This window comes from Crinia signifera, chromosome 4 (genome assembly GCF_055691185.1).
Source record: "Crinia signifera chromosome 4, ASM5569118v1, whole genome shotgun sequence".
Taxonomy (NCBI): domain Eukaryota; kingdom Metazoa; phylum Chordata; class Amphibia; order Anura; family Myobatrachidae; genus Crinia; species Crinia signifera.
Window position 1 is genome coordinate 241,884,710 of NC_139220.1, and position 18,707 is coordinate 241,903,416.

Genomic DNA, 18,707 nt, shown 5'->3' on the forward strand with positions numbered 1-18,707 from the left:
TATTCATATTGTAAGCCTCCTAGTGTCCAAAAAAATTAAAAGGAAGTTGAAATAATGATGGAAACATAAAGTAGACATATGGTCTATGTTAGTTATTAACTATTTTGAGTGGTATGTTTATTTGTCTCTCAAGCAGAAAATGTGACATTTTGCAAATTGCTAAATTTTCCATTTTTTCACGACATTTTGGTATTTTTCACAAAAAAACACAGACTGTATCGACCCAAATTTACCACTACTTTGAAGTACAATGTGTCACGAAAAAACAATCTCAAAATCACTGGGATAAGAAAAAGCAAAAAAAAGTTATCCCCACTTAAGTGATACATGTCAGATTTGAAAAAAAGGGCTCTGTCAGAACCTCAAAAACTGGCTCTGTCAGGAAGGGGTTAATGAAGCATATATAAAAAAAAAAAAATGGATTACACAATTATGAATTCATAAACACACAATTCTTCCATGTACAACAGTGGTTCCAACTTGGGGTACTAGTACCCCTGGGAGTACTCTGCAGAGCGGTTGAGGGTACTTAAAAATAATATTGGTAATGGCAGAAGAAGTCTCCCATTGTCATGGAGACGAACCACATTGCAGCACCATCAGTGTATACTCGTGCTTTTGCCCGACCAGAAAATCCACGGACAGCTACTTGCACTTTCTTCTTTCTTCTAGCTACTTGCTCTGCCCTCAGACATCAGAGATTATCTGCCCCGCACTGACATGGGTGGAGGAAGTGCAGCGCATTAGCAGGAACACCGGAGACCATAGTATTTATTTTATTTATTAACCGATTCTTATATAGTGCAGTAAATTCCATATACAATTAGAAACAGTGATACAACAAACTGGGAATTTACATACAGTTAAAAAGGTTAGGAGGGTCCTGCCCACAAGCTTACAATCTTTAGCCAGCAGCCAGACACAGAGGGTCCTGATTCCTGACCGCACACTACTCTTTAATATAAGGACACACATACCGCCCACTTCCACTCCACTCGAAATTACTGTGAATATTTCTAATTGAGAAGAGAAGGTACACATAAATGAAAAGCCCAATCAAGGGGTACAGGAGAGATAAAAGGTTGGCAACCAATTATCTAAAACAGTAAAGAATGCTCCTTTGTATAGCGAATAAATGCAACCAATGAGTTAACATTAAAACTGTCTATATCACAGGTTCTCAAGCTCGGTCCTCAGGACCCCGCGCAGGGCATGTTTTGCAGGTCTTCTCACAGAATCACAAGTGAAATAATTAGCTCCACCTGTGGATCTTTTAAAATGTGTCAATGAGTAATAACTACACCTGTGAAACTGGCAGGTGACCTGGAAAATGTGAACTGTGTGGGGTCCTGAGGATCAAGATTAAGAACCCCTGGACTACATCAAACACTGGGCCTTATTTTGATTAATTCGGTCCTCCGTGCATTTGCACGGAGGACGGATGTATAGTGTCTGTGCATGCGCATGCGCGTTTCTGCGCATGTGCAGACACAGGGTGCGTGCACACACGGCAAACTTTCGGTTCGCTGCGTGCATGCACCCTACACACCGAAGGGGGGTGGAGAAGGGCGGGGGCGCCGGGCAGCCCCATTATTTATTCTAGCATATGGAAACGCCCAGCGTTCCATGGGCATTCCCAGGCTAATGAGGACGTGACGGACATGCGGGGGGCGGGCACAGGGGCGTAACTATAGCACCGCAGCCCCCGCGACCGCGGGGAGGCGCTGTGCATGTGCGGGCGCCGGGGGCTGCAGTGCTATAGTTACACCCCGCCGCCCCGCCGCCATCCCCCACAGCAGTACTATTTTTCTGGAAAAATAGGTTCAGGAACTCCAGGTCCGGGGTGGATCAATTAAATAAAAAACATATATAATAGACAGAGGGAGGGATAGATAGATGTATATATTGTATTTAGAAACAAAGGCACTCACAGGTGACTTTAAAATAAAACTTATCTTATAAAAAGTACATTTTCAGTTCCTGATGATGTCATATTTAATTAGAGGTTCAGGAACTGAGTTCCTGCTGGTTCCTGCTGAAAAATAGCACTGCCCCACAGTCTTTACCTGTCAGTCTTCAGTATGCGCTGGTCCCGGCTCCCTTCTTCTGCTATGAGGACCACTACAAAATGTCCGCCCCCATGTAGCAGAAAGTTCTCTGAAACTGTCTGCTGCATGGGGGCAGACATTTTGTGGTGGTCCTCATAGCAGAAGAAGGGAGCCGGGACCAGCGCATACTGAGCGTAGGTAAGACTGCGGGGGATTGCATGGGCGGCGAGGCGGTGGTTGGTGCGGCGGGGTGGGCGAGGGTTGGTGCGGCGGGCGAGGGTTGGTGCGGCGGGGTGCGTGGGTGGGCGCCCCCCCTTTAACGGCGGGGGGCGCCCAAAATCTAGTTACGCCACTGGGCGGGCAGCTGACACCACCGGATGTCAGATGCCTACCCTGTCCTTGCACAGGGCGCCCGCAGTTTAGAGTGACTATATAGGTCACTCTGAACTGCGTGCATGGGAGAAATCATTCGATGATCGGCGACCATCGAATTATTTCTCCCTGCCTGTGAATGGATGATTATGTAAATCATCCATTCGCAGCCGTACAGGGGTGGCACTGCGGGCGGAGGGCGGTCGTCTGGTGGACTTGCACGGCTGCACTATCTACATTAGTAACATTGGTCCCATTTATTTGCTATACAAAAGGAGCATTCTTTATTGTTGGAGATGGAAGAAGTATTTATGAATTCATGATTGTACTTTAAATTGATGCTTGTTTTTTATATATAAATTAATAATCTTATGCACCTCCATTGGTGAGTTTTCTCCCCATCTGCATTATTTATATTTGATTCACTTGGTATTCCGAAATACTTAGGGGAGCAGCATTTACAGATATGCCCGGCTACAGCTTTGCTGGGTTTAGCAGCTTGCTGTAGCGGTATTGCATGCCGTGTACATACGGATGCGCCGCCGGCTCCCATTCACTTCTCAGCGTAAAATAGCACCGCTATGCTGCAAGTTGTTTGCCGCAATGTGTACACAGATTTAGGGGACACATATCTTCTGATGTGTTCATTTTATTTTATTTTTGTACTTGTTTCTAGAACAGGAAAATGGTTACTATGTTCATTTTCAACTTTATATTACATTAACACATGCTCATGTTTTTTTGTACTAGGCTGTTGATCCAAATTCACTTCCACACAGCGTGGAAAAAATCATGAACACATGGGTCTTGCAAATGGGCTTTCCAGTGGTGACTATTGATTCAAGAGTTGGAAGAATAGAGCAAAAACACTTTCTTTTAGATCCAGACGCAGAAATTAAAAAGTATGTTTAATTAATGTAAATTAGATAACAATATGTGACATGTTTAATCATAGTATACATTCTGTTCAGAAAATATATCTAAAAAAAAAATGTGTGAATTCATCACACTAAAGTGTTTTCACTAGACATGAAGAATATGCTACAATATATTCAGCACATGTTGCATACACCAATAAGATTTATTAATATTATTATTGATAATAATTCTGGCCTTGCACTGACTATTTTAGTGAAAATCAGCATTGGACAGATTATATACTGTATGATTTGGTGCTATGTATTTATATTCTGTGTGGTAATGTTATTTTCTGTACAAATCAGTAACTTCTGACCACTTCATGTCTGATGATATTCTACTAAAATGATTTCAGCTATTCGTGGATTGTACCCGTCTCATACATTAAAAGTTCTGGAGCACCAGGAAACTTGTGGCTTGATCAAATGTCTGGTATGTAATATATACCATATTTATTGAACATCTAAACATGGGCCCTGATTCAGGAACGCTCACTCAGCAGTGGCCTTTTCCGGCTTATCAAGTGGCTTAATGCAGCTAAACACCATAACCCCTCCCCCCCCCCATGCCGCCGTATCCCCCGGTAACATGCGAGGGATGTATGTGAACACATTCCCTCGCATGAGAACATAGGGGAGAGAAATCATTCAATGGCCGCAACTAGTCTAGACTGACTGTTATTTCCTTCAGTGACCACCGAAGAGGGGGCGAGCGCTGACGTTGTGTGATGTCAACCGCCAACCCCGTGCAGGCATTGGCTCATCCGTGCTTCCAGGGCAACGCCCAGCAGTTTCATGGGGATGCCCATAAAACTCAATCTCCGCCCCCCTCCCTCTCCATGCATACGCCTCGGCGAGTGTGATACTAGCTGAAGACATTCGCACAAGGGGGCTGCACATGCACATAATCGTGCATGTGTGGTAACCAGGTATTAGCCGCAATAGTGGTATTGTAACTTATCATAATTAAACTCTATTTTACCTGGTGACTGATTCTTCTGTACCCGCTTCAGGTTCTCTTCTTCATTTTCAGAGGGCTAAGGAAACTGAGTCCACACAGTATAAGGTAAACAGTCACCTTCACAGGAAACTGGTTTATTTGAAGAGGATTTTTCTAATAGTTCTCTCCTGAAATAAGCTGGTTATCAATAGTCATATGAATTTACCTCAGACTGCTCTGATGGTAGAATATCTAGAAATATCCCCACAGTGACCATAGAACACAATAGTGCAAATAATCTCAGCTATGCATTTCTACTTTAGAAACTGTAAATGTTCAAAATTATCTTCTTTGACTATACAACAGGGTTGCCAACTTTATTATTCTCCTCTCTGGGAGAGTTTCAGCAGCCGCTCAGGGGGCGGGGCTTAAGCGTGACATCACTAAGTCTATCTCTTCACTGGCTCCCCATTCCTTTCCGAGTTCTCTTTAAACTCCTCACCACCACCTACAAGGCTCTCTCCTCCTCCACCGCTCCTTACCTCTCTTCACTGATCTCTATCCACACTCCCTCCCGTCCTCTTCGCTCCATTGCTGACCGCTGACTGACCTCTCACCTAATCACCTCCTCCCACTCCCGTGTCCAAGACTTCTCTCGCGCTGCCCCCCTGCACTGGAACAACCTCCCGCCACCCATCAGGCTTTCTGATTCCCTTACCTCCTTCAAGCGCTCCCTCAAAACCCACTTTTTTCGACTAGCCTATCCCTCCTCCTAACCTCTTTGATCCTCCTATCCTGCCTCCGTTCCCCTCCGTTCCTACTTATCCTGTTGTTTTTCGTTCGTCCACCCACCTATTTTTAGTATGTTAACTCTTATGAGTAGGGTCCTCCTGCCTCACGTACTCACCCTACCTCTTTACCTCACCTGTCCTCCTGTCCTGTTCTTCCCTTCCTCTACTTCATCTTCAGTCTCCTCGACAATTTTGACACCTACTTCTGAACTGATGCTGATTTTATTTCTACCAGCTATACCCCTATTTATACTGTATTTTTCAACACACCCTGTACGTTACCCTGTCATTTGTTTTTTGTTTGCTATGTACGGCGCTGCGGACACTTTGCGGCGCCTTATAAATAAAAGTACTACTACTACTAAGCCCCGCCCCCATGGTGGCAACTCAGCGAATTCACGGATCTCCGTGGAGGGGGCAGGGCTAAAATGACGCGATTGTGTAATTTTAGCTCCGCCCCCTCCTCTGAGACCTGAGGATTGGGCATTTTAATGCCGCGATCCGGGGGAACAGCGGGGGTCCCCCATGAATCCGGGAGGGTTGCCCACCCTTCCGGGGGGCCGGGAGGGGGGCCCGATTTTCGGGAGACTCCCGGAAATTCCAGGAGGGTCGGCAACCCTGCTATACAACAATTGCATTAATAATCAATTCTTAACAACACAACATGTAAATGAACGTTTCTGGGTAAATACTGTAATATCTAAATTTTGGCAATAAACTCAGTGTCCTGACTTAGAATGTTATTATTATTATTTTATTTATAAGGCGCCACAAGTGTTTCGCAGCGCCGTACAAAGGAACAATACAGGGAGACAAAGCTTGGCATAACATTGAATAAATAACAAAAATACAGTACAAATAAAGAGCACCACAGTTCAATACACATTACAGCTTAAATGTAAGTAGTGAGGACTCAATCAACATACAACTAGAGCATTGTTTTTCAACCACTGTGCCGTGGCACACTAGTGTGCCTTGAGCTGTTCTCAAGTGTGCCCCCAGATCTAGAGATGCCCAAACCAGTTTACAGCCACCACCAGTTCAACTGTTATTTACTGGTCTCGTATTTTCATGTAAAAGGCCAGTGTATTTTATTTGTGTTACCTGTGGGGACCAGTGTGATTGTTTGTTGTATGGGAGCCAATAGGTTTGGTTTTTTTCCTATGGGGGCCAAAGTGTTTTGCCCTGTGGGGATCTCATGGTGTGCCTTGGCAATTTAAAAATCTTATTTAGTGTGCCGCAAGGTAAAAAGGTTGAAAATCACTGAACTAGAGGCTTGAGGCCAATGATGGAGATGAGTATGCAGACGAAGATGGTCACTGAGTGTTGGAGTATAGGAGAGCTGTGAGTGAAATGTGAAGAGAAGTGGGCTTTGACAACAGGAGGGAAGAAGGCCCTACTCGGAGGAGCTTACAATCTAGTAGGAAGGGGAGACAGACAGATTACAAGAGGTGCAAGCGAGGGGGTGGTGGTTAGATAGCAGGATGTAAACAGGCAAGGGGTCGGAGAACCAGCTGGTTTATGCAGTGGAAAGGTACGCTTTGATGAATAGGTGAGTTTTCAGTGCCCGTTTGAAGCTTTGCAAAGTCGGGAAGAGTCTAATGGAGCGAGGGAGTGCGTTCCACTGAAGGGGTGCAGCACGGGCAAAGTCCTGTACTCTAGCATGGGAAGTAGTGATCAGGGTGGAGGAGAGACGACAGTCGTCAGCTGACCGTAGAGGGCGGGAGGGTGTATGAATGGAGATGAGGTTAGATATATATGGAGCAATGGAATTAGAGATGGCCCTGTATGTGAGTGTGAGGTGTTTGAAGAGGATTCTGTAGGGGAATGGGAGCCAGTGCAGGGGAGTGGCAGAATTAGAGCGACGGGAGAGGAAGATAAGCCTGGCTGCAGCATTGAGGACAATGTTCAGAGATAATGTCCCAAATCTTCACTGATCAGCACAATGGCCCCAGATATAGTAGTAGAGGATAATGTCCCAAACATAAAATAAGCATTCCCAAAGGTACAGTATGCAAGTGTAATCCTGGCAAAGTCTTTACATCCAATATAACAGTACAGTACCCCCCCCCCCCAACCCCTGCGGCAATCTAGTGCCCGCATGCCCGTGGACTATCGGCGGGTGGCGCCCCCCCCCCCCCCAGCTAGTCACCGGCAATCCCCGTGCACCCCCCCCCCCCCCCGGAGTGCGATCATCTGTGGGTAGTGCCGCAGTAGTGAGCGGGAGGCGGGCGGCGGGGGGTTGCCTGGGGCACTGACAGGGCTTGCATCGCCCCTGTATATAATAGCTATTATATGAAAAGTTTCACTTTACTTCAATATGCCATAAATGTCTTTACCAATAACAGCATCTATGAGTGATGTCAGGGTAGCACAATGTCATAGTACAAGACTCACCACTACTATGAGACCTGTTTGGCAGAATGGTGTCTGTGTTAGTAACTATAGTAGAATGGCGTACTCTCATTGGTGGGGCTCAATATGCAGCTGCTGTAATTATTGCTTTGTAAATCTGGCTGTCTGCTTGTCTGTCTATGTACAGTAGGCTCTATCTGGTCCAGTTGTAGACTGTCTGACTTACACAGGCTGCAGTTGTAGGAAAGTACTCACAGCTCTCCTTTGGTGCCTCTAACAAGCCTCTGCTGTTCCCTATTTCTGTACCTGTTACTGCACCTGGGTCTCTGGTACTCAATTCAAACCTCTTGCCTTCTCTGCTGCAACTTTCCACAGCTCAGGGTCCCAGCCAAGCTCCAAATTAGGGATGGCAATCGACCATCGATGATTAGAAATTATTGATAGTTTATGGCCGATGTCGAATAGTTTTGCCATCGATGGGGGAGAACCAGTAAAGCTTAAACGAATAGTTTCGATTTAGCTTTTTCCCTAAAGTGCCGGGACACGGAGCATAGCTCCGCCCCCGACACCCGTGAAGCCCCGCCCCGTGTTTTGATTGGCCCACAGGCCTATCAATCAAACACAATGGATGACCATCGATATGTAAAAATATCGATGATCATCCATTGCATAGTTTAGCACTATCGATGGCCAGTTGCAGAATTGCCATCGATGGCAACCATCGATGGCAATGGCAACGATGGCCATCCCTACTCCAAATACAGCTCTCTGCACAGCACTGTCTGGGACTCTCTCCTCAGAAGCCACATGGCTCTCTCTCCCAACACTCACTTCCTGTCTCAGCACACTCTCTCTCTACACATTGGGCCCTAAAGCCCTCCTTCACAGCACACTGCAGTCTTGTGCTGTTCACGTGCAAGAAGCTGCCAATGAGTCAACCCCCCAATGTGCACGTTAACCCCTGTAATCAGCGGTGTAGCTAGGTGTCATGGTCCCTGGAGCAAGGGCATATTTCGCACCCCCCCCCCCCCCCCCCCCCGGTAATAAATTAGGGGCGTGGCTAACATGTGTAGGCATGTTACATTTGAAAAGAAAAAACTTAAAAACACTGTAACGGAATATGCTGCGCTATATAAGACACTGTAACGTAATCTGCTGCACTATATAAGACGCTGTAACAGAATCTGCTAGGCTATATAAGACGCTGTAACAGAATCTGCTGCGCTATATAAGACACTGTAACAGAATCTGCTGCGATATATAAGACGCTGGGTACTCTTTACTTAGAAGGGCGCCCACGATTTTGATCGTGGGCATCGTTAGTAAAAAATCTCGGGCATCTCGGGCATTGAATACACTAAAAAATCGGGTGCGATCAACCGACGAGATGCCCGAGATTTCCCATAGGGAACAATGTTAAATGTCTCAATTGACCCAATTTTCCTGTTCAATGCCTCAATTGACCCGATTTTTCCATAGGAAACAATGTTAAATGGGCCACAGAGGCCAAATAGGCACCCTGAAGTGTATAATGGCCACCCGAATTGTTAACGCCACCCCACGATCAACGTCAACCCGATGCGTGGCGAGCGCAGCGAGCCCGCGAGGGGCGGCGGTACGCGTCCTACGACCTTTTCATACCCCCACTATCCACGTCGGCGTGGAGTTGAGAATAGAAAGTGTGGCGAGCGCAGCGAGCCACCGAGCCCGAAGCGTGGCGAGCGCAGCGAGCCCCGCGAGGGTACGCGGACAGCTGTGAAGCCCGCGAGGGGACGCGGATACCTGTGAAGGTATCCGCGTCCCCTCGCGGGGCTCGCTGCGCTCGCCACGCTTCGGGCTCGGTGGCTCGCTGCGCTCGCCACACTTTCTATTCTCAACTCCACGCCGACGTGGATAGTGGGGGTATGAAAAGGTCGTAGGACGCGTACCGCTGCGCTCGCCACGCTTCGGGTTGACGTTGATCGTGGGGTGGCGTTAACAATTCGGGTGGCCATTATTCACTTCAGGGTGCCTATTTGGCCTCTGTGGCCCATTTAACATTGTTTCCTATGGAAAAATTGGGTCAATTGAGGCATTGAACAGGAAAATCGGGTCAATTGAGACATTTAACATTGTTCCCTATGGGAAATCTCGGGCATCTCGTCTGTCGCATCGCACCTGATTTTTTAGTGCATTCAATGCCCGAGATGGCCGAGATGGGCGCCCTTCTAAGTAAAGAGTACCAGACGCTGTAACAGAATCTGCTGCCCTATATAAGACGCTGTAACAGAATCTGCTGCGCTATATAAGACGCTATAACAGAATCTGCTGCGCTATATAAGACGCTGTAATGGAATCTGCTGCGCTATATAAGACACTGTAATGGAACATGTTGCACTATATAAGGTGCTGTAACGTAATCTGCTGCACTATATAAGATGCTGTAATGTAATCTGCTGCACTATATAAGATGCTGTAACAGAATCTGCTGCGCTATATAAGACGTTGTAACGGAATCTGCTGCGCTATATAAGACACTGTAACGTAATCTGCTGCACTATATAAGACGCTGTAATAGAATCTGCTGCGCTATATAAGACGCTGTAACGGAATCTGCTGCGCTATATAAGACACTGTAACAGAATCTGCTGCGCTATATAAGACGCTGTAACAGAATCTGCTGCGCTATATAAGACGCTGTAATGGAATCTGCTGCGCTATATAAGACACTGTAATGGAACATGCTGCACTATATAAGGTGCTGTAACGTAATCTGCTGCACTATATAAGACGCTGTAACAGAATCTGCTGCGCTATATAAGACGTTGTAACGGAATCTGCTGCGCTGTATAAGACACTGTAATGGAACATGCTGCACTATATAAGGTGCTGTAACGGAATCTGCTGCACTATATAAGACACTGTAACGTAATCTGCTGTGCTATACAAGACACTAACGGAATCTGCTGCGCTATATAAGTTGCTGTAACTGAATCTGCTGCGCTATATAAGACGCTGTAACGGAATCTGCTATATAAGACACTGTAACGGGATCTGCTGCGCTATATAAGACGTTGTAACGGAATCTGCTGCGCTGTATAAGACGCTGTAACGGAATCTGCTGTGCTATGTAAGACACTGTAACGGAATCCGCTGCGCTATATAAGATGCTGTAAATAAATATATATATACACATGCCCGCTAGTACTATTATTAGTATTATCTAGTGCACAGATCATTTGCGGAGGGGGGGCGGGCCGGCGGCGCCATTCGACCAATCGGCGCCTGGAGCGTGAGCTCCAGTGGCTCCGCCCTCCCTACGCCTCTGCCTGTAATATCTGAGAAAGGGAGTATTACACATGAACAGTCCCCAAAACATAAGAACGGGGCCAAATTCATTCCCTTCCGAGTGATCATGAATCACACCCATATTTTTTGATTGCAGGCAACTGATTTTTCTCTAACTAGCAATCGTGCTGAATTAGGCCCAATGCAATAATTTTGAGCTCATGTGATGCAACTAAATTATATTACTCAAATACAGCTGTATTAAACACACATTACAGATTTTCAATATTTTGTTTTAACATTCCTAATAATTTTATTTTCTGTTCTATTTCAGATGTTCACGATGCATTACGAACAGATGGAAAAGGCTGGATCCTGGCAAACATCGATGTGACAGGATACTACAGAGTTAACTATGATAAAGGAAACTGGAACAGGTTGATAGAACAGTTGAACACTGATGTTTCAGTGAGTACAGTAAACATTAATCATAATATAAGCAGCCCCTTTAAACCCCAAATGAAAAAAATGAACTTTAACACAGCACTACAGTCAGTGGCGCATGCGGGGCGGTTTCTTAGTACCCAGAAACCCTCCTAGACTGAAAGCTGAGGGTCCCCTCTTTCCATGGGTATAAGAATTTTAAAAATCAGATCTTGGGAACCACAGATATCTGACTTCAAAGCAGTGGTCCCCATCCAAGCCTGTTAATTGCTCTTCCCAGTCAGATATTTCAGGTTCTGTCTGACTTATGGGCCCCATACTTCAGCAATTCATTGTGACAATCTTGAGATCTGGAGATGATAGCCACAATTAATTTTAGATGTGTGGGCTCCCCCTTTTGGCAATCCCAATCACAAATTAATAGGGATCGCCAATCGATTGCTTAATCAGATTTTTAAACATGCTTAATAATCTGGTATTATCTGCGGATCTTTTTTATATGTGTGGGCATTCCCAATTCGTCTTCTTCATCTATTTACATTATGAACAGCTGAAATGACAATCGATTGGGCAATTTCCAGATATGAAGATGCAATCTTTAGATGGAAAAATCTGCCGATCACTGAAATAAATCTGTAATGTGTGGGCAAGTCAAATAGATTGTAGATACCATTTATCTGGCCAAAAAATCACTGGATCTGGAAATCCATTAATTGTGATTGCTGATGTATGGGTCCCATTAGACTCTCACCCTTTGATGGACACTAGTAGCTTGTCTTTACTGTTCCCAGAACCAGAGATATCAGCCTTCCAGCAGCTGGTTACTGCTCCAGCTCCACACACCTGGTACTGTAGTTTTATATTCTCGCTGGCAGATTGCTCTGCCTCCTGAACTCTGATCCCCTAGTCCACAGTACCATTTGGTAGGTGGGATTCTCTAGTTTTTAATTCCATTAAAATCTAAGAAATCTATTTCTGGGATCTGGAGATATCTGCAGTCAAGCAAGCTGTCCTCCCACCAGAAAATTATGAATAATAAGCCCACTCCACTATACACCCCTCCTCTGCATATTAAACATCCTCTCTCACCCTGTAAGTAATGTATCAGGGCCCCTTCATTCAGCCCAATGCCCCCTTCTCCCACCTCATTTCCCACCATCTGTGCAGTAAAGGTGTAATTAGTGGAAATTACTGATCCAGACCCTACATGATGAGCGGTTGATATAAAACCCCCTACCATCCGCGGGACATCAAAGCTTCCGCTCATAGCACCCCCCACCCCTACCACTGGAGGATCGGTAGGTGCCCCAATACATTGCTATGCCCAGGGGTCTACACTGCTGTTGACGCCCCTGTACGTATATATATATATATATATATATATATATAAGCGTCTTGATTCCCAGGAGTATGTAACCCCTATAGAACACAGGCGGCACTCACAGGGCAACAGGTTGTTGCACTTTTGACAAGCACACGTCCTGAGGAAAGAGCCTATACGGCTTTGAAACGTCGACCGTTGACCAGACCATGCCTTGTATCACTGCTTTAAACTTATAAAAATTTGGATACAACCTGTTGCCCTGTGAGTGCTGCCTGTGTTCTATAGGGTTACATACTCCTGGGAATCAAGACGCTTATACCATTTGAGGAAGGCACCAGGGCCTTTGCCATTATTGATGAGAGTGCCGGACAACTACTCCTTATATATATATATATATATATATATATATATATATATATATATATATACAGTGGTCGAAGTGGAAATTTTGAAGTGGGGGTATGGAAATTTTGAAGTGGGGGTATGGAAAAGTAAAGAGTGAATATAGTGCGCACCTTCGGACACCCCCCTGTCCATCAACGTCCCCTGCCAGACTGCCCCGTTGTACAGGGGTATTACAAAAGCACAATATGCGCTGCTGAGTGATCAGAGAGCATCCTGAGGGGGAAAAAAAAGTTTTTTTTTTTATCTTCAGATTAAAGTGGCGGTATGGCATACCCCCGTATACCGCCCCACTTCGACCACTGTATATATATATATATATATATATATATATATATATATATAAACATAGAATTTGACGGCAGATAAGAACCATTTGGCCCATCTAGTCTGCCCCTTTTTTTTACCCTTCAGGTAATCTCAACCCTTTTTAATCCTTTTTTCTTTGTAAGGATATTCATATGCCTATCCCAAGCATGTTTAAATTTTCTACTGTCTACCATCTCTGACTTATCCACTACCCTTTCTGTGAAGTAATTCTTTCTAACATTTCCCCTGAACCTACCTCCCTCCAGTTTCAGTGCATGTCCTCGTGTTTTATTACTTGTTTTCCTTTGAAGAAAATTTCACTCCTTCCTGTACTATGTTAAAACCCTTCTCTGCTCCAAACTATACATGTTAAGATCTTTTAGTCTATCCAGGTAAGTTTTGTGATGTAGGCCATGCAGCATTTTAGATGCCCTTCTTTGTACACTCTCCAATGTATCTATATCCTTCTGAATATATGGTCTCCAGAACTGGACACAGTATTCCAGATGAGGCCTTACCAATGACCTATACAGTGGCATTATTACGTCTTTTTTTCTGCTACTGATTCCTCTCCCTATGCAACCAAGCATCTGACTAGCCTTCCTCATTGCTTTGCTACATTGCTTTCCTGCCTTTAAGTCACTTGAAAAAGTGACTCCTAGATCTCTTTCCTCCTCAGTAGTTTCCATTATAGTACCCTTGATACTATATCGAGCCTTTGGGTTTTTGAGTCCCAAGTGCATAATTTTCATTTTTTAGCATTAAACTGTATATATATAGAGAGAGAGAGATAACCCTTTCACTGCGCTGGAATATGTAAGTTACGGCAGCACCTCTATAAGTCCCCCCTGTTAGTGGGGGAGAAAGAGTAGTACAAGCAAGAAAGATATAGAGTGCGCCTTCTATTGTGTCACCACCACCACCTTGAAATTCAGATGGAGATGAACACTTTCATAAAACAGTTGTACAATTTATTAAAAATCAACACGACATTATCCAATGTTGTTCCATATGGAGTCTAGATTTTTTTCAGTCACAATACCCTTTTGTGACTGAAAAAAATCTAGACTCCATATGGAACAACATTGGATAATGTTGTGTTGATTTTTAATAAATTGTACGACTGTTTTATGAAAGTGTTCATCTCCATCTGAATTTCAAGGTGGTGGTGGTGGTGATACAATAGAAGGCACACTCTATATCTTTCTTGCTTATATACATATATTTACAGGTTGAGTATCCGGTATCCGGACATCCCGTATCCGAATTATTCCAAAAACCGTGGTTTTTGGAATCATTCGAATTTTTTTTTTTTTTTTTAACCCCCTAACCCTCTTTTCATACTTACCAAGTCCCCGGGCGTCCACAGCAGGCCTCCGGCATCTTCTCCAGGGTCTCCAGCGGTCCCAGGAATGCATTGCGCGAGTGTGCGCGCGCGCCGGTGACGTCACCGGTGCGCGCGCACACTCGCGCAATGCATTCCTGGGACCGCTGGGGACCAGGAGAAGATGCCGGAGGCCTGCTGTGGACGCCCGGGGACTGCGCGGATGCCGAGGGACGCCCGGGGACCATCAGGGGACAGGTAAGTATGGCTGCAAAAAAATATTCTAAAAACCGGAAAATTCCCCTATCCGAAATGCTCGCGGTCCCGAGCATTTCGGATAGGGGATACTCAACCTGTATATATTTATTATTATTTATATACATTTGGTCTATCTATAATACTTTAACTGACCCGGCATATACTGGGTCACCTAAGTGTCCATCTCCGTGCTTTGCTCCGCCCCTATGGAAACCCCCTTCTGAAAATCTTGCGTTTGCCCCTGACAGTATATATATATATATATATAAAAAAAAAAGAAAAACAGTAAAGTTCTGACCATAACAACTATTTTAATCTTCTGGGTAGACAATCAGGAGGCAGACTACCTCAGTCAGTAGGATTTATGTGCAGGATGATGGTCTCTCCACAGGTCTACAGACAGGTTGTGTTATCTGGACGATTGCATCGAATCTGAACCAAAAAGTGTACAGTTTCTGCACTAGGACAAGGGGCATTTTTGATAGATGTTTCAGTGGTACCTTGTAATTACACTCCCATTGATCTTTTCTTTCCACTAGCAATGCTAAAAAATATAAAAAAAATATGAAAAGAGAGGGGATTTGAGTCACCCCCACCCGTGGAGCCAGGTGAGCGGTGTGGCTGGTCTGAAGTCCCCCTACAACTCCATAGAGTGACATGACGGCCACAACTCGTCACGTCACGTCTGCTGCCGAGTCCGGGGGGGCCCCCCCGGACTCGGCAGCAGAAGACGCATCAAAAAAACCCACACACGGACTCGGTGGCCACAGCACACACACCCGAACTCGGCGGCTGCGGCCGCACTCCCCCCCTGAGCGGCTGGATATCACAATATCTCAAATACAATACAGTAGTAAATAAAGGGGATAGGAAGAACGTGATCAAGTGACGCAAAACATTTACAGTATTATCAATACATGTGTACAGAGATATAATACGTCCCTTTTCGACAAAAGTTTGAGTCCTGTGTGAATAATTATTTGATCGACGTGACAATATCTGTGTTGCTCAATACATGTGAAAAAACATAAGGAAACATGTAAAACTTCAAGTGTGAATAATTTACATAAATTAGTGTAAAAATAAATAAACTAACGGAAGTTAGATGGGTGTTCTCTAGCAGTGAGGGAAGGTGAAACACATAGAGGTTTCTTTTTAATAAGAAGATGGTTGTAATGTAGAAGGAGTGTACCCCACTCACACTAGATGAGGTTGTAGCCCCACACGTAATGGTTCCTTTACATCTGAATTTTTGATTAGTAGTTTTTGTAGGCGTATGTTTTTCTAGACACCTAGAGGAAGGTCATAGACCGAAACGCATCTGCGGATCCAGAGTGTGAACAGCCATAATCTTTCCTTCTAGACACTGGTCAAATGTATGATGGCTTTTTAAATCTTTGTGCAAATTTTTATTATTATTTTGGACTTCATTTTGGATTATTGTATATTTTTCTTTTACCATTTTGGATTATTTTATATCTGTTTTTGTATGTTGACCTTCTGATGATGGTCCAGTTTTACTTGCTTCTGGCTTTAGGAACTTCTCCTTGTTAAGGAGTATTCCTGGATGTCTTTTTTGTACATTAATTAATACTTTTACTTTAATTAAAGACGTCATAGAATTTGTTTTGGAAAAAATTATAGGTACTTGTGTAATATCTGGGCGCACGATTTATTTGATCGGGTCGGAAAAATCGGGTCGATCGCATCGCATGCAACCAAATCGCATGTGATGTGATGCGATCGACGCGATTTTTACATAGGATTCAATGTTAAATGGTCCTGTTCATACCCCCACTATCCAAGTGGGCATGGAGTTGATTTTATATAGCGTAGCGAGCACAGCGAGCCACCGAGCCCGAAGCGTGGCGAGCGCAGTGAGACCCGCAGAATACATTTTAAGTAATCCACGTCCCCTCGCAGGGCTCGCTGCTCTCGCAACGTTTTGGGCTCGGTGGCTCGCTGCGCTCGCCACGCTATATAAGATCAACTCCATGCCCACTTCGATAGTGGGGATATGAACAGGACCATTTAACATTGAATCCTATGTAAAAATCGCGTCGATCACATCGCATGCGATTTGGTTGCATGCGATGCGATCGACCCGATTTTTCCGAAAATATTGTATGCCTTAAGTTAAGGCATACAATTTAACAAATAGGGTGCCCAGATATTACACAAGTACCAAATTATACCTCCAGAGCGGAGTTAAAGAAACCCTGATGAGCTTTATATCTCCATACACTGTGTAAGTAATGGTATGCAGTCTTTAACCCCTGAGTTGTACATTCGCTTCTTGCACGGCACAAAAGGATTAACATTTATAAAGTTAAGAAAACGCTAAATGTGGGGGCCAAAATGCACCTATTGTGAGTGGGGTACGCTACATCCATTGCACCTCTACACCTGTATAATTAAAATCAAAGAAACAGTTATATATTTTCTCATCCCTCATGTAGAGGTAAGAAATGGTACATGTAGAAAAACTACTAATCAACAATTCAGGTGTAAAGATTACCTGTTGGGTTACAACCTCATCTAGTGTGAGTGGGGTATGTCTCCTTCTACATTACAACCCTCTTCTTATTGAAAAGAAACCTCTATGTGTTTCCCTGTCACTCCTCTAGAGGTGAGTGAGGTACTCTGCTAGAGAACACCCATCTAACCTCCATTGGTTTATTTATTTTTACACTAATTTATGTAAATTACTCACACTGGAAGTTTTACACGTTTCTTTATTTATGTTTTTTTCAAATGTACTGAGCATCTATCTCTTCACTGGAACACAGGGATCAGTCTTCAATTTGGATATACTTACTACAGGGTCAAAAGGTCAATAGGGTCCAAAGGTCGACAGGGTCCAAAGGACGACAGTGAAAAAGGTCGACAGGGTCGAAAGGTCGACGGTGAAAAGTACGATATGGTGAAAGGTTGACATTTAAAGGGTCGACATGGAAAAGGTTGACATGAGTTTTTCATGTTTTTTGAGAAATTGAGAATATTCCCCCGATCTTACCTATTCACCCAAGGATATTACCTTTGCCTTTGGGCACCTTGTGCCGCTTTGGAACGATCCCTTTCCATAAGGACAACTTTGGTATGTCCAGAGTCTTCATTCTCCCCCATGGAATGAAAAATAAACATTTTATTTTTTAACTTACATTGTTATGTTTGCATTGCCTAGTAATATTGGTTATGTGCTGTGTTGGAACTACAGTGTTAGGTAATCTTTGTTTGCGCTGACATTGTCCTTGGGCAAAGTTACAGTGGAACGGTTTTAAAAGATGGTCACCACTACAACAATGTTTTCACAACACTTCTAACATATACATACATATATATCAATTTATATTACGGCTTAATGCAGTAGTCAATGATGGGTGATGACATATGCCACAAACTAGCATTGCTCTCTAGATGTGTATGGCTGAAATCTGTTACATACCAAGCAATACATAAAAACAGAAAACTATTTTACAAGTTCATAATGGTTTACTGAGCTTTTCTAAAAAAAAAAAATATTTAAAGCAAGCTATTAATCTCATTTTTTTATTTAATTTTTTTGCAGGCAATTCCTCTTCTCAACCGTGTGCAGATGATTGATGATGCTTTTAATTTAGCCAGGTGAGTGTAAGGGGTTGGGATCATTTGGTCTACAGCAGTGGTCAGGGAACTCGGTCCTCATTACCCCTCACAGAATCGCAAGTGAAATAATTAACTCCACCTGCGGACCTTATAAAATGTGTCTGTGAGTAATTAGTACACCTGTGCACCTGCTGGGTTACCAGCAAAACATGCACTGTGTGGGGTAATGAGGACCGAGTTCCCTGACCACTGGTCTACAGCATGATGGTCGACAGTCATTAGGTCGACACCATTAGGTCGACATTGGAAAAGGTCGTCATGGTTCTAGGTCGAAAGGTCAGTAGTTCGACAGGTCGTTAGTTCAACAGGTC

At 44.2% G+C, this 18,707-nt stretch overlaps 1 protein-coding gene across 2 annotated transcripts in view; it reads left to right on the forward strand.

The window, feature by feature from the left end:
• The window catches only part of LOC146075182 (aminopeptidase N-like), a 141,298-nt gene that overhangs the window by 66,944 nt on the left and 55,647 nt on the right, over nt 1-18,707 (forward strand). For both annotated transcript variants that reach the window (XM_083184152.1, XM_083184153.1), the window contains exons 11-14: nt 3,171-3,322; nt 3,694-3,770; nt 11,025-11,158; nt 18,320-18,375. In XM_083184152.1, the coding sequence (XP_083040278.1) occupies nt 3,171-3,322; nt 3,694-3,770; nt 11,025-11,158; nt 18,320-18,375 (419 nt within the window). The remainder of the gene's footprint in view (nt 1-3,170; nt 3,323-3,693; nt 3,771-11,024; nt 11,159-18,319; nt 18,376-18,707) is intronic.